The sequence below is a fragment of the Sabethes cyaneus genome, chromosome 3 (assembly GCF_943734655.1).
Source record: "Sabethes cyaneus chromosome 3, idSabCyanKW18_F2, whole genome shotgun sequence".
Taxonomy (NCBI): Eukaryota; Metazoa; Arthropoda; class Insecta; order Diptera; family Culicidae; genus Sabethes; species Sabethes cyaneus.
The window spans coordinates 232478963-232491275 of record NC_071355.1 but is presented as its reverse complement, the minus strand read 5'-3'; the positions used below and the strand labels follow the sequence as shown (position 1 = coordinate 232491275).

The window sequence follows — 12313 nt, the reverse complement described above, 5'->3', positions numbered from 1 at the left end:
CATTTGTATGGGAACCCCCCCTCTTAGGGGAGGGGTTTCTAACCATCATAAGAACCAAGAACCTTCCCTGGCCCCAAAAACCCCTATATGCAAATTTTCACGCCGATCGGTTCAGTAGTTTTCGATTCTATAAGGAACATTCGGGCAGACAGACAGAAATCCATTTTTATAGGTATAGATTAGTATGGGAGCCCCCCCCCCCCCTCTTAGTGGGGGAGGAATCTCTAACCATCATAAGAACCTTCCCTGGCACCAAAAACTCCTACATGCAAATTTTTACTCCGATCGGTTCTGTATTTTTCGCTTCTATAAGGAACATAGAGCAGACAGAAATCCATTTTTATAGGCATAGATTTGTATGGGAGCCCCCTCCCCTCTTAGTGGGGGGGAGGGGTCTTTTGCCATCAAGAGAATCTTCCCTAGCCCCAAAAACCCCTACATGCAAATTTTCACGCCGATCGGTTCAGTAGTTTCCGAGTCTATAAGGAACATACAGACAGACAGACAGACAGACAGACAGACGAAATCGAAAAACAAGAAGGGAGAGAGTTAGAAAAAGACGAGAACTGAAAACGAAAAAGCAAAAAGGAAATCCGAAAATCGGGAACGCAAGTTACAAAAAATGAAAGAAAAATCAAAGAAAAAACGTGTGAAAAGAGACTTGAGTATATTTGCATTTATTAACTTTACTCTTTTTGCGCGATAATTAGAAACTGTTGAATTTTAGCCTTCTTACAATTCAACACAAACGTGATAAAAATGCGATGAAAAGATAACGAAAAAGTGATAAAAATTTTCGTGTAAAAAGAAGCGTTAGTATCTGTACATAACGAAAAAGTGATTAAAGTTTTCGTGTAAAAAGAAGCGTTAGTAAACTATACATATCGAAATTAATTTACACTTTTTAGCAAAACTAACAAATACTTAATACTAACAAATCTGCAGTACATGTTTAGTATCAACTTTTATTTAATATAAAATTTGATTAAATTTTGTAAAGTGATCTGGTTTGAGCGTCAAATGTTTCGCAGACCTTCAAAGGCACCCCTGGCCTTCCTGATCCGTGTGACTGTATCAGTCATGGTACCACCGTCGGACGTCATCTGTCTATCAAGATATTGAAAGGCGTCTACCTGCTCAACTTGTTGTTCCGATTAAATTTCGCTTCTTTCTTAATTTTGAAACGAAATTGTTACCCTTTTCTCGTTGACAAAAACGCAGATCTTAAAACTACGGATTTATCTTCAGCAAAGTCTGGCAACGCTGGACGACGGCCGTAACTGAAAAATGAAAATTAACGCTAGATGCGGTATACTCCTTCTTCTTCTTCTTCTTCTTCTTCTTCTTCTTCTTCTTCTTCTTCTTCTTCTTCTTCTTCTTCTTCTTCTTCTTCTTCTTCTTCTTCTTCTTCACAGGGCTAGGGTATAAGTTTGGTTCGAATTCGGTTATAGCTGGCTCCCTTTACAGCTTTTTTTGCAAGCCGCTAGTACTTATTAATAGCTAGGCAATTATCAAAAATCTGCTAATTGGCCTGAAGGTTATTGAGGAATCACAAAGGTAGAACAGTACCGCAGGCTTTTTGTGATCTGCACCAACATTTTATTACATCAACTTTGCGTAGTCTTGAAACCAACCTTCCACTTTTTTTATACCGTTTCCTTCGTCTATTGTAAAAACTGCTGTTGTAAAAAAAGCTTCACAATCACTGGCCTGGTAAGGGGTTTCTATCTATCCGTTTATGCTTACGATTGTCATAAAAAGAGATAGCGAAAAAGAGTCACCCATGGGTGCACCTTGGTTTGTTTACAGAATTTTCTCCGTAATGTGGAGTAAGTTGCTTTTATATAAAATTTAATCGACACCAATACTAAAAGAAATATATAAATTCGTAAACTTGCCCTCCCAGTTAGCTTCGGGGTACGATGCTAACAACCCAGTAAACACCAACTCTTATATCAAATTATCGTGATTGATTTTTAATAAATTCAGTATCATAAATGTAGCCTAGTGTAATGCACACAAGTTTATATTCTGTCATATTTGACGATAGTAAGTGATTGAATTGCGACTTCCAGTAAAGAATTGTATAGCATTATAAAACTAATCGCTTTGAGTCAGGTCTTATCGCATAAAAAGATTTATAAAGTTGAATTGTTGTTAATTGTTTAATTGTTAATATTTTGTAGTACGTATATGGCCTCCAAATTAGTACGCATATGCTACTTTTGTGCAACAGATACGATTGTTCAGGGTATATATTGGTACATATAACTCGTTTGTTACTCTGATATGCATACGAAAATGTTTGCTGAACATAAACAGAAAAAGTGTAACAACAGAACTGTATGCATAAAATTATATGTTTTATCTTAATTTTATCTAATTAATGAAAATATGGCCGGGTGCGCAGCCACTGGAACTGCGCGGCGACTGGTGCTTTCACGGTACTCTAATAACCGGCTAGCGAGGTCTGTCGATAAAAAAGGGTCAAGCTCTGAAGGATGTTTATACCCATGGCTTTGCTTTAAATTCGTAAAATCGAGTAGCATCAGAATGAAAAAGAATTTTTCCGTAAAATTTCTCGTGAATTCGTGAATTCACTCGATAATAATATTACCATTACCAGACTGTAATGAAAAACAAAGAAACGCTCAACCAAATTCTACGAGAATTTGCTGGCAATCCATACTTTGCGTCATTATGAATGATGAAACATACTCTAAGGCCATTTTCAGCCGGTCGAAATTCCCGAAAAAAAAATCTTGTTTGACAAGTTGCAGCAGCGGAGTGAAAAATAACGTTTTTGGAACTTTTGTGACCAACAAAATGTATCAGAAGCAGTACCTTCAGAAGAGATTGTTCTCTTTTAAATTAGAATTCGAACAAATAGTGGTACAATGACAATGGCGTCACTGTTCCACACGGGAGTTAAACCCAATCAACACCCTGAAGCTAAGGGCAATTGAGCCAAACTGATCCATTGTGTAGCGCAAACTGAAAAAGAGTGGAATTGCAACCAACAAGAAAAAGTTCAAGCCAAGATTCGAGCAATTGACTAGGGTAAGAAGTAAGTCTGAAACAATTTTCAATAAATATAAAATGCAGTAATCTATGCCCTTTACACTGACAAATAAAAAAAAAACAACACCAGTAAGATTTTAGTGTGCACTAGTTTTGTGATTAAGTTTTATGAATAAAAACAGTTGATAAAAATTTAATTAGAGTTTTACAGTAAAATTAATGACAACGGTACAACGGTTATTATTTAACATACCGTGGCCATTTATTTTCCTATAAAATTGTAATTAAATTTATATCCCTACTTCATGAAACGTAGATAAAAATTTTAGCGTGAAGTTATTTGCAAATTTTTATGGGTAAGGGAAATTATAGTAAAAATCGGGGTCATGAGCAACTTTTACGTATGGGAAATTTCCTACAAGTATAAAATATAGCACGGTTGCTTTTCGAGGTATAATGTAAACGTTAATATCATACGTTAATCGGCTGGTAATTCCGCAAACTACCATAGAAATAGAAACTCAAACAAATCAATTACCTCCACCACTTGATCCTCTGGCTTTGCGTATAGTTTAGCTTACTGACTTACTGGGCCGGGTTGCAAGGGTCCTCATAATCGCCGCCGACAGATTAAAGTCACAAATAAAACTCGAGAAAAAGTGCTTTTTTATGTAATTTGCAATTTTCCTGCGCCCGTCTATCAATCCGGACCGGAGCAGCTTATGTCGGCAATCAGCCAGAAAGGAACCGTAGGAAATAAGACCTTCTTTCTCCGGGCTGAGCTGAGCGGTTTTCTTATTATATTTGAATTGAAGTCGGCTGCCTCTGCCCTCCTTTGCTTATTCCGCATCGCACTATTTCCTCAATAAAACCACTTGAAGTGTGACATTTTAGTACGCTTGAATAGGATTAAACACTTTGTTACATTTCCCTCTCTCGTTAAGCTGACTTCCTCCCATTGCAATGACCGGCAGCCGTTTGGCTGCAGTGCAGCCTAGTGCAGACGACTGCAGTCGAAAGTCACTAAATCACATTTAAATTTGCGTTTGTTTTTTTTTTTTTTCGCGCTACCGCGCTGCATTGCAACTGGCATTTGATTGAAATCCGTTTGCAGCTTTCCTGCTGCGGGGCGCTCGAGTGAGAGTTAGAGTTTATATAGCGACAATTGCACAATTGGCCGCCGCCGGTTGTTTATCGGAGATAACACTAATTGAACACGGCGTAAAGCCAACGGATGATGGCGGCGGTAGCAACCCCAGCAGCAGCAGGCGCTTATCGCGAGCTTAAACCATTTCAGTGCAGTAATAGATAGTATCATAGTGCCAATTTTAATGCACTTTCTATACAGTGGGTGATCAGCCGGAAGGTACCAGATTGCAGTAACTGATAGAAAAACAATTTATTGTTTTGAAAGGATGTTGATAACAGGGTAGGTGAAATGTATTGTATTTAATAGAATTCAGGCATTTATAATACCGGAAATTTTAAGCAAAACATTTTAAATTCTTTGCGCATGAGTTACTACAACCATAACAAACAGCTTCATCATCTTGAGAAAACTATTACACATTTATTTTACGATGCTGTTGTAGTAATTACTCGCTGTGATTTGTCGACTGGTTGCAGTTCAGAACGGGTCCGGTTGTTGTGCTGGTGATGACCGTTCTAGTAGTGTGGGAATTCCGCAAAAAACAAGTTTTTAAAATTATCTCTCCCAGGTGCTTCATTGTGTGCCGTATAGGTTACCTGTTTAAATCCACCTAACGGTGTGGTGTAATGTTTGCCTTTCGAAGTTTAAGTTCAAGTAAATTTAAGTGAATATTTCGAAGCAATCGTTCTACTATATGTGTCTGTTAAAAACTATGATGCCATAGGAAAGAAACACATTCCAAAAGTGACTACACAATTGCTCTAGCAGAATGGTAAAAAGTTCTGCTTTCGTTCCAGCTTTGCCAGCGAACTGTTTTTAATGACCGCTGCCGTGGAAACTACTTTTTCTTGTCATGGGAAGTAATTATGTTGAACAAATTCTTCACAATAGCGCTAAAACAATTTGTAATTATCTTTTCCACAGCGATAAAGTTATCTCTACAAGCATTAACTGTTCTTGTTGGTTACAGTTTCACCACAATATTTTCGATTTAATAGCTGTTGTTATCTAACTCAAACTACTAACATACTTTTCCGTCTCTTCTTTCCTTCCAGTACGGCTTAAGACAGCTGGATCTGTCGCTGCTGTCCCAACTGTGGGCCCTGAACGAATCGATTCAGGAGTTCCGTACGATGCTGCAGGAGCAGGAAACTCTCTCGCCACCCTCGCCTACGCCGTCCAATTCGGACGTCAACTCCGTGTCGTCCGACGAAGATGAGGACGAATCATCGAACACCGCCACGGTCGGCGGCGGAATCGTGCCAGGACAGCACCACAATCTGATCGAATCGGTAGCCGCCGGTACGGTGCTCGCTTCGTCCCAGTCGAACCGGATGCGGGCGCCACCTCCACCGCCACCCAATCGGAAGGCGCCCTCGCGGCCGGTTTGAATGGCCCCAATATCCCAAAAAGCTCTACCCTTAAGCTCTACTCTAGCCAATAACTAATTTAACTTACTGTATTTCGCGATGATCCAGCGCAGGTTCAGGAGAAGGGGGTGGTTACTGCATGCTGCAAACACATACACAAAACATAAGTCAATAGAACAAGACAAACGGCGGCGGAAATTCCCCGGCCGGTATCGTAAGTAAGTATTTGCTCCGTCATTTTCTGTACATACTAAGTAATCGTAATTCCTGCAAATGTGACAACTGCTAAATAATAAAGAAACATTGTTCCAAAATTAAAATTACCACATCGATTCTGGTGCTGTTTGGCGTCTTTTTACTGTGGGTAGAAAATTTGAGAACATTTTTGTGCTTTGCTTACAACAGTTACTGGAGTTTTGAAGAACAAAATCCACTTTTGGGTCAACCAAACATTACAACTGCTCCTAGATTTGACTTCCTAGAGCTCGTTTCCTTGAAAATCACTTCGAAATTCTTAACGATGGACTGTGGACTGGGTCCGCTGTGGTTCAAAGGTTCACCAGTATCGGCAAATCACAGGGTCTACCCTGTACCCCCAAGTCATCTTTCATCGACTATTGCCAATAGCCAATAGATTTGTGGGAAGCTAACAGGCCGGCTTCATGGAGGGTCGGTCTACAACAGACCAAATCTTCACCCTGCCGCAGATTCTCCAGAAGTACCACGAATTCCGAGTCCCCACGCATCACCTGTTCATCGCTTTCAATGCCGCATATGATAGCGTAAATCGACAAGAGCTATGGAAAATTATGGACGAAAACGGCTTTCCGAGTAAGCTTACTAGACTTATCATGGCTACGATGGATGGGATCCAGCGCTGTGTGAGAATCTCGGGTGGATCGTCGGACCCATTCGAATCTCGCAGGGGACTTCGATAAGGAGATGGTCTTTCCTGCCTGCTATTCAACATTACGCTTGAAGGTGTTATAAGACGAGCGGCGATCGAAATGCGGGCACGATTTTCAATAAATCCAGATTGTACCCAAGTATCCACGTGCTTTCTAAAGAAATGAAGAGCCGCAAGTTCGACATCGTAGCGCTGCAGGAGGTATGCTGGAACGGAACGATGGTACGTAAGTATAAAGATGGTCATACCATCTACCAGAGCTGCGGCAATACACACGAACTGAGCACAGCTTTTATAGTGATGGGCGAGATGCAGAAGCGGGTGATAGGGTGGTGGCCGATCAACCCCCGAGTTTGCAGATTAAGAATCAAGGGCCGATTCTTTAATATTAGCATAATTAACGTGCACAGCCCTCACCTCGGAAGTCCCAGATGAATTCTACGCGCAGTTGTAGCGTGAATACTACCCAAGACATGATGTCAAAATTACCATCGGGGACTGTAATGCTCAGGTTGGTCAGCAGGAGCAAATTAAACCGGTGATTGGACGGTTCATCGCTCACCCGCAAACGAATGAAAACGGCCTAAGACTTGTCGACTTTACCGCCTCCAAGAACATGGCCATACGTAGTACCTTCTTCCAGCATAACCTCTACCCAACCAGACAGAGTCACAAATCGATCACGTTCTGATAGATGGTCAGCACTTTTCGGACATTATCGACGTCAGAACCTATCCGGGCGCTAACATTAATTCGGATCACTACCTAGTGATGGTAATGATACGTCAAAAACTATCTGTTGTGAACAACATACGATACCGGCACCCGCCACGGTATAATCTAGCGCGACTGAAGCAACCGGAGGACGCCGAAAATTACGCGTTATCTCTCGAAACCGGGCTGGCAGAAGGGGGTGAGCTGGATGAAGCCCCTCTTGAGGACTGTTGGAATGTCGTGAAAACAGCCATTAGCAGCGCAGCGGAGAACGTCCTAGGCCGTGTGGCACCGAATCGACGTAACGAATGGTTTGACGAGGAATGCCAGCAGATATTGGCTGAGAAGAACGCAGCGCGGGTACAAATGCTGCGTAGGGCCACCCGTTAGAATGTGGAGCGATACAAACAGAAGCGAAGGGAGCAACCCCGACTCTTCAAGGAGAAGAAGCGCCACCAAGAGGAGAAGTGCGAAGAACTCGAGCAGCAGTACGACACACGGAAGTTCTATTAGAGACTCAACGGATCTCGCAAAGGCTCTGTGCCGCGGGCCAAAATGTGCAGAGATAAAGATAGAGGCATCTTGACTGATAACCGTGCGGTGATCGAAAGGTGGAAGCAGCACTACGATGAACACCTAAATGGCGTGCAGGCGGAAGACCATGATAGCGGAGGAAGTGACCACATTAGTGTAGCAAGCAATGAAGATGTGCCACCCCCATCGATAAAGGAAGATAAAGAAGTCATCCAGCGGCTGAAGAACAACAAAGCAGCGGGAAAGGATGACACTGTAGCGGAACTTATTAAAACGGGCCCGGACAAGTTGGCCGGCTGTCTGCATCAACTGATTGTCAAGATTTGGGATACGGAACGACTACCGGAGGAGTGGAAAGACGGGGTTATTTGCCCTATCTACAAAAAAGGCGATTAGCTGGATTGTGAGAACTACCGAGTAATCACTATCCTGAATACAGCCTACAAAGTGCTGTCCCAAGTCATCTTTCATCGACTATCGCCAATAGCCAATAGATTTGTGGGAAGTTACCAGGCCGGCTTCATGGAGGGTCGGTCTACAACGGACCAAATCTTCACCCTGCGGCAGATCCTCCAGAAGTGCCGTAAATTCCGAGTCTCCACGCATCACCTGTTCATCGATTTCAAAGCCGCATATGATAGTGTAAATCGACAAGAGCTAGGGAAAATTTTGGATGAAAACGGCTTTCCGGCTTACTAGACTTATCATGGTTACGATGGATGGGATCCAGTGCTGCGTGAGAATCTCGGGTGAATTGTCGGACCCATTCGAATCTCGCAGGGGACTTCGACAAGGAGATGATCTTTCCTGCCTGCTATTCAACATTGCGCTTGAAGGTGTTATAAGACGAGCGGTGATCGAAATGCGGGGCACGATTTTCAATAAATGCAGTCAATTTATCTGCTTTGCTGACGACGTGGATGCTGTCGAAAGAACATTTGAGGCGGTGGAAGATCAGTACACCAGACTAAAACGCGAAGCAGAGAAGATTGGATTGAAGATAAATACGTCTAAAACGAAGTATATGCTGGCGGGCGGGACCGAGCGCGACAGGGCCCGCTTAGGCAGCATCGTGGTAATCGACGGGAATGAGTTTGAGGTAGTCGACGAGTTCGTATACCTTGGCTCACTGGCAACAGAATACAGCAATACCAGCCGTGAGATTAAAAGGCGTATTATCAGCGGAAGTTGGGCCTACTACGGACTCCACAAACATTTGCGGTCGATTAATCTGAGCTCCCGTACATAGTGCACACTGTACAAAACGCTATTTAGACAGGTTGTCCTCTACGGGCACGAAACGTGGACACTGCTGGAAGAGGACCTACTAGTACTCGGAGTTTTCGAACGGCGGGGCTAAGAACCATCTTTGGTGGAGTGCAAGTAAATGGTCTCGCGAGTAAATCGCGCGTCTCTACGGCGAACCAAGTATTCCGAAAGTGATTAAAGCTAGAGGGATACGTTGGGCAGGACATGTTGCTAGAATGCCGGACAACTATCCTGCAAAAATGGCAGCGAACGAGGTGGCAGAACCAGGTGGAGCGAGATCTGGCGAGCACTGAGTGCCCGCGGAACTAGAGATCAGCTGCCATGAACCGAAATAGATGGGGAAATTATACTGCACAGGCCTTGTCGTAAGATGTTAGGCCAATTAAGTAAGTGAGTAAGCAATAAGCCCTGAATTGGTTTATTTTATGATTGCTGCTAAGTGTCCGGTACTGGGAGACACATTTTTTAAGTAATGATTTTTATCGATTTCCCATTTGGCTTCTAAAATGATTCATTGGTGATGCAATTACGTGTATCCTATTTTTATTAGAAAATAGGCTTCTAAATTACTCTTCCGGTGAATAAAAACTTGAGTTATGCCAAGTGTTGACAAATATGTCAAAATCCTTAGGTTTCCGGTACTGGGGGACTTCCCCCTAATTTTTAGAGGATTATTTCCGACCCCTCGGCACATCGCCATTTTTCTATGCCTAAATTCTAAACGTCAAAAGCACTGGGCGGAAAATCACTTCATAAAAATTCTATGTAGCGGCCATTGTTGTTTGGGGCCCAGCATCGAGGGGCCCATCAGTATGGGGGTGCTGTCAAATCATATGTGAGATTGTATTGGTGACACCGGGCTGATTATTGCATATTGTCTGGAATGTGTAGCATGTAACCGTCACAGAAAGAAAGCGGGAGTCGGTTGACAGTGTCCCATGTAAATGGGATGAGCAGTCAGTTGTGGAGATACCGAACTGCGGGGTATCACAGCCGCAACCACAACGAACATTGAATGGATCAATGGTTTATTGAAGATAGCTAGTTTTAGAGTGGCAACAACTTGTTCCTGGCGCTACTGGACAATTTAATGTAAATTACCGCCAGAAGCAAGATATTATCACTGCAAAACTATAGCTATCTTTAGTGATCCGCTGCTCAGGATTGCTAATAAATATATCAGAAAATTTAACAAATCAGGCAAAAAGTAAAAATCCGGTTTCATATGTCGGAAAACCGGCCTTAGTGCCGGATTGACCGACCACCGGCTTTGTAAGGGAAAACCGGTCGGGCCGGCTAAAAACCGGCCACTTGGCAACCCTTCCCCCTAATCAGAATATACACAGAACGAAAAAATGAATCTCACATTCGACGTAAATAGAAATCTGATGCAATTTTCCATAAAATAAAACGTAAGCAGCCTTACCCGCTTTTAAAGATATGTTTTTATATCAATCCACACGTAATAAACAAGCCTTTAAGTGAAATAATTTGCGATGTTCCATTTATGTGCAGGTCAGAAGACGTAAAATTACAAGATTTTTTCGAAGTGTGTCTGATTGTTGTGGTAAACGGTTTACTTTAAACTGGAAAATAATTTATTTTGTAGTGCGACGATTCGTTACGTGACCCATAATTGTGGAAGCACTGTAATTATATCAAATAAAATAATTCTAATATTCTTAAAAAGTCTCTACAAGTAATTGAACACATAGTATAGAATAAAGAATTCCTTAAAGAATATAGAATTCCTTATAAAATCAATTAAAATCACTTGAAACTTTCCTTGAACGGTTACGTGGTAAGTAAATATGCCATGGCAAAATCAGACAAATCGATTATTGTTGCCTACATTCAGGCTCACTTTGTACGAACCATCATTGCATCAGCGTTGCATACAGCGGATAGCATAAAACCCACCCCACGAACAATCTATGTTGAGAAAAACTTTTAACGAAAGCATAACTTGTACACAATTTCCGATGCAAGTTTCTTCCGTTCGCGTGCCTGCTATAATCCAACCGACTAACTGACTAATACGCGTTGTGTTTTAATTTCGAACCTTTCACATACTCGTACGTTTATGCGACAAATCGCACTGATTAACATATCCCAGCAGTAATTCACACCTATTTCTGGGAACACACGAACGCCACCCGGGCCCAGAATCGCATGCTACCTATGTGATAGAATGGTTTTTATCCGTTGTTGGCGTGCGCTGCGCGTTCGTTGAAGTTATGTATGTATGTATGTGGGTATGTGTTATTCTACAATTCCAAACGCCTATGCTAAGCTGCTGCCGCCTCGCCTCGACTCGGGCTCTCGACGGATCTGTCGTTCTGCCGCTAGGTATACCGTGCCTCATTATGCCCGAGAATTGGAATTTCGCGCGCGACACGAAACGGACCCTGCCGCCGCGCGTCTTTCTACATAGCTCCCTCAAGCCACCCACTACTCCCTGCCAGACGGATGGACGGACGTACGGACCGATACCGATTGGACGTTCTCTGGACCACGGCCGGCCGGTCGGTCGGTGTCAAGTCAATCAGTTCGTCAGTCACTCATCCGGTCAATTTGCGCTGTGGCTTTGTTTTCCCTTGAACGGAGCGCGCTGGCTGTATAGTGTATTCGCCGCTGGCAGGAGGATCGAATTTTTGTGGGTTTCCGTCAAGTCGTGCAGAAACAATTACCATTGTCGCCGCCATCGTCGTCGTCGTTGTCGTCTACGACGACGTTGGTTGATGTACTGATGTACTGGGTAGTGGGAGTTGCTCTCTTGTTGTGCTCCCTTTCGATCTTCGGCATTTGCGGTTGACGAGATCACCACACCGGATAGAGTCGCTAAACGGTCTTTTTTCATGTGGTTTACGGACTCCCGACAGATTTTCCTATGAACACCTCCTCGTATGCGATATGACCGTGATTGGTTCGAACGGGGTTTAGACGATGATTGAAGGTGAGTCCGTAGGCTTCCTAATCCGGCGATGCGGTCATCCTAGTTGATACAAATGAGATATTACATAATTGACTACGGAGCGTTATCCAATGAAATATATTCCTTATTTTAATGGAATACTTAAACAAAATCAACAAAGATTCGAAAATTATTTTGCAGAAGTTTGTTCTGATACCTAATAAATCTCTTAAGGTTGTTTTAGGTACGCGAAACAACTGCGTTTATTCAGTCTAGAAATAATACTTCAACATGTTCAAATACTGTAGGGTTCAAAGTAACTGTCTATTTCTATTAAAGATAATTGAAAATCCTTAGTCAAAGATCATTCGAGAAAATATACTGTTAGCGTGATGAACCTAAAACCAAGGTGAGTTAATTAACCTTGCCTAAAA

The 12313-nt window shown here is 42.5% G+C and overlaps 1 protein-coding gene across 1 annotated transcript in view; it reads left to right on the top strand.

The window, feature by feature from the left end:
* Positions 1-5848, top strand: part of LOC128744636 (serine/threonine-protein kinase phg2-like) — an 88001-nt gene extending 82153 nt beyond the window's left edge. Inside the window, exon 3 of the mRNA XM_053841790.1 lies at positions 5227-5848. Coding sequence (XP_053697765.1) covers positions 5227-5562 — 336 coding nt within the window. The 3' untranslated portion in view covers positions 5563-5848. The remainder of the gene's footprint in view (positions 1-5226) is intronic.
* Positions 5849-12313: the final 6465 nt, after the last annotated feature.